This window comes from Dipteris shenzhenensis, chromosome 6 (assembly GCF_047967505.1).
Source record: "Dipteris shenzhenensis isolate YYH24624 ecotype China chromosome 6, Dip_SZ_1.0, whole genome shotgun sequence".
NCBI lineage: Eukaryota > Viridiplantae > Streptophyta > Polypodiopsida > Gleicheniales > Dipteridaceae > Dipteris > Dipteris shenzhenensis.
The window spans coordinates 22,537,907-22,541,772 of record NC_141601.1 but is presented as its reverse complement, the minus strand read 5'-3'; the positions used below and the strand labels follow the sequence as shown (position 1 = coordinate 22,541,772).

The 3,866-nt window shown below is 43.7% G+C and overlaps 1 protein-coding gene across 1 annotated transcript; it reads left to right on the top strand.

Annotated features, from left to right (window-relative positions):
- The first annotated feature begins 833 nt into the window (after positions 1-833).
- Positions 834-2,837, top strand: LOC147900933 (putative inactive receptor kinase At3g08680). The gene is made up of 2 exons (XM_087376401.1): positions 834-2,043; positions 2,161-2,837. The coding sequence occupies exons 1-2, from the start codon at positions 834-836 to the stop codon at positions 2,835-2,837; spliced, it is 1,887 nt and encodes a 628-aa protein (XP_087232527.1).
- The last annotated feature ends 1,029 nt before the right edge of the window (positions 2,838-3,866 follow it).

Genomic DNA, 3,866 nt, shown 5'->3' with positions numbered 1-3,866 from the left:
CCTCTAATGATAGATCTCTTTAGGAAAATGTGTGAGAAGGAAAGAATGAAAATGTTGTACGGAATGAAAAAAAGAAGATAGTCGAGCTGATTTAATAAAACTCTTCTTTTCGCCGATAAAAGAAAGAAAGAAGGAAATTGTTTCTTGTGCAACAAAGGTCAAGAGTGTTGTACGTGTGAGACCGAATGAGGGACCAAGGAGTTTCTAAAAAGCGCGCAATTGAAAAGGACAAAGGGAAGGGCCATAGGAGTGGCCGTCCTCGAGCCGCTTCTCCAAAGTTGTCTTTAATATACAGCTCACATGCATATTATCATGTACAATTATGGGTTTTGCATGACTCAAAAATCATCGCTTCTTCAGTGCATATATGCAGCCTTTGCATATTATTATGCATTTAAATTTGCATGCATCACCTATCCTCGACCTTTCAGCCCACCGTACACCTTCGCATTGCTTCTTATAATTCACGATTTCGGTTTCCATCATCGTGCATCTTCTCATCGACTTCTTTCCTTATATCCGGCAAGCTTTCAGGGCTTTTGATATGAATCAAGATGGGTATCTCTCTCCAGACGAGGTGAATATATGTAAGAAACTCCCGCGAAAGGCCTGATCATTTAGTTTTGCACGTAGATCTTTCCTGATCAACGTTCAGGCTCAGTTGATTCGACGCCCAAACAGAGATCAAACTAGCGCTCCACTATATCCAGAGGTATCCACGTTCAATATCTAGCTCTGGCTTATTTGGTTCATGAAGGCTTAGATCAACGAATCAGCTTCCAGCAAACTGAAAATTCCCGGCCGCACTCCAGTCATATATTATTATTCCAGCCATGGGCTCCTTCCGCAGTTGCCATGCTATTCGTCAATCAAACTTTGCGCTGTTGTTGCTTCTCGTGGTTCTTCCTTGGCTGATTGTTTGGCAAGTGAAGGCCAATGAAGCGGCAGATCAGGCCGCTCTCCAAAGTTTCATACGGGCAGCGGATCCTTCTCATTCGTTCAAAGGCTGGGACGACGTGGGCATCTCGTACTGCAATTGGGAGGGAGTAGGTTGCGATACGAGCGAACGGGTGACTAGCGTCACCCTCCCATTTAAAGGACTGAATGGAACTGTTGCACCGGAAATGTTCTCCAAGCTCAATCGCCTGCAAAAAGTTAACTTGAGACAAAACAAGCTTTTCAGCAGCATTCCAGACGTGAAGGGGGCGCAAGGTCTACGCGTTTTGCTCCTCGACCAAAACTTCTTGTCTGGTTCAATCCCCGTTTCGCTAGGAGACCTGCCTTTGATAGAGAAAATTGGCCTCAGTTATAATAAGCTCAGTGGGACCATCCCGGATTCCCGCAATTTCAAAAAGTTGTCTTTCTTCGACGTCTCACACAACGATCTATCAGGCCCGATTCCGCCGTCCCTATCATCCATGACTGCGTCGGCATTCCAAGGAAATCCGGAGCTATGTGGCAATGTTGTCAATCGTACATGCCCCGACCAAATGGGCCTCATGACTTTGAAGCTCTCGACTCTGATCTTCGCAGTGGTGGGAATAGTAGCTGGAGCCTTAGGAATTGTGGTGGGTTTACAGTGCTTCCAGCGGAAGAAAGAAAGAGAAATGGAGGCATTCGGGGATGGCGGCAGCAAGGGCCTTTCTGAGAGCAAAGTAAGCAACAAAAGCGACTTAAGCATCGGTCCCATGGATGACTCCGTCGAATCCGAAACGGAGAAAGGGAAGCTCATATTCTTCGAGGACAGCGAGATAGTTTTCGAGCTGCGAGATCTTCTCAAAGCGTCAGCAGAGACTTTAGGGAAAGGCCTTTTGGGCACGACCTACAAAGCAGCGTTGATGGGAGGCTTCGAGGTGGTGGTAAAGAGATTAAATGCTTTGACCGGTTGCGGGAGAAGCGTATTCGCAGATCACATGAGAGCCATAGCCAAGCTCGAACATCCGAACATCTTGCCGCTGAGAGCTTACTACTACGGAAAAGATGAACAGCTCATGGTGTTCGATTATCAGGAAAATGGAAACCTGTTCGACGCTTTACATTCAGGTGAATTGCAAGCACCAAATCAAAGCTGGAATCTCTAGCTTGTCTTGAGTCTTGTTCAGATTGTGTTTTTACGAGAAAATCTTAACAATTTGGCATCACGAACTCATGATCTTTCAGGTCCCCGCCGGAATGAATATGGCAATGGATTGGACTGGCTCTTTCGAATCCGAATCGCTGTTGGAGTTGCCAGTGCCCTCGACTACATTCACTCTCAATCGACGTACAACCTGCATGGAAACATCAAATCCACCAACATCTTACTCGGCCCGGACAACGAGCCTCTCATCGCCGACTTCGGCGTTGCTCCGCTCCTCGCCAACACGGTAGCCGAGAACTACATGGCCGGCCGCTCTGCACCAGAATGCCGCAAAGAAAGGAAGATATTTCAATCCGCCGACATCTATAGCTATGGAGTGCTCTTGCTCGAGCTATTGACTGGTAAAATACCCGCGCAGTCGACAATGGGCAGCCAGGGGGTGGATCTGCCGCAGTGGGTGCACTCTGTAGTGCGACAGGAGTGGACAGCGGAGGTATTTGATCGAGAGCTAACCTTCGGAAAGGCAGAGGAGGATGAGCTAGTAGTGCTACTCAGATTAGCCATGGCATGCGTATCATCGAAAGTTGAGCAAAGGCCAAAGATGGCTCAAGTGCTTCAAATCATCGCAGATGAGATAACGTTGCTGGGGAGGATAGGTGCAGTGTCCATGCAGATTGCTCTAAGCCATAGCTCCTCTGAGTTTTCGGAAGATGAACTTGCATCCGCCAAGCATTTTTGTCCGCCAGTTTATCGGTGAAGATGGCAACACAAGTTTGGTGGTCACCGCTAAATTTTTTGAACTCCATAACATTGAAAATACCGCCCCATATAAAAGGAGACCCAACTTCTCGTTAAGATCATTGTTTGTGAGGTTATTAATTGATCGTTCATGGCTTGTAAATCATTGGTGATCGCCCTAGTGGTCTCTAGCTCTTCTAGGTATTCTCCCTTTCATCTTCTTCCCTTACTAAGGACCTTTAATGGCTTCTATGCCTTAGTGTTACAATTTTTATATGACATGTTGTACATAATTTCAATTTGCTAAGAAAGATCCAAGTGTATATGAATTTTCTACCTATTTTCCATGTCATAGCATTGAAAACTCTACAAGTGTAACTCATCTTTACACCATATAATTCGGTCTTTCTTTGTATGAATGTGCCCACTCCTTCTTCTCCAAGTATAGAGTTTGTAAACATATAATCTATCTCATTTACACCATTAATTCTCTGATTTCTAATTCAATGGGATGATTATAAGAGTATAACTTTTAAAAAAGAGTAATGGCTGGAAGGCAAAAAATAGTGCATGCTCAATAAAAATCAATGTGTGCAGATCTAAGTCATGACTGCATGCATTCATGCATGCATGCATGCATGCATGTGTGTGTGTGTGTGTGTTTAGATTAAAATGTCCCATCAATAATTGAGCCATATAATTAATTCCATCAGTTGGATTAAAAGTAAAAAAAGGAAAACATATAAGGAAAAAATGTTTGAGACATCTAAGTTGAAAAATGCAAGAACTAGAGATTGCAAAAATTTCAATTAAAATTAATATTTTTTAATAATATTGAGTTTAACAAACATAATATTGAAAAAAAGATGTTGAATCCTCAGGCAGCCAAGGTTCTGAGGTCAGGCTCCACTTACCTACCACCATCCAAACAAACTAGGTATTATAACATCATAGTTACATTTGGGTATACAGGTAATGCATGTTTTCCGTAGCTTGTTATCGCTTTACCTAGGAATATAGACAACCATTTAGATTCTTAGATAATTAA

Coding starts and splice junctions, on each gene's coding strand:
- LOC147900933 (XM_087376401.1), top strand. CDS start 834: ATGGGCTCCTTCCGCAGTTGCCATGCTATTCGTCAATCAAACTTTGCG. Junction 2,044..2,160: donor GTTCGACGCTTTACATTCAG/GTGAATTGCAAG, acceptor ATGATCTTTCAG/GTCCCCGCCGGAATGAATAT.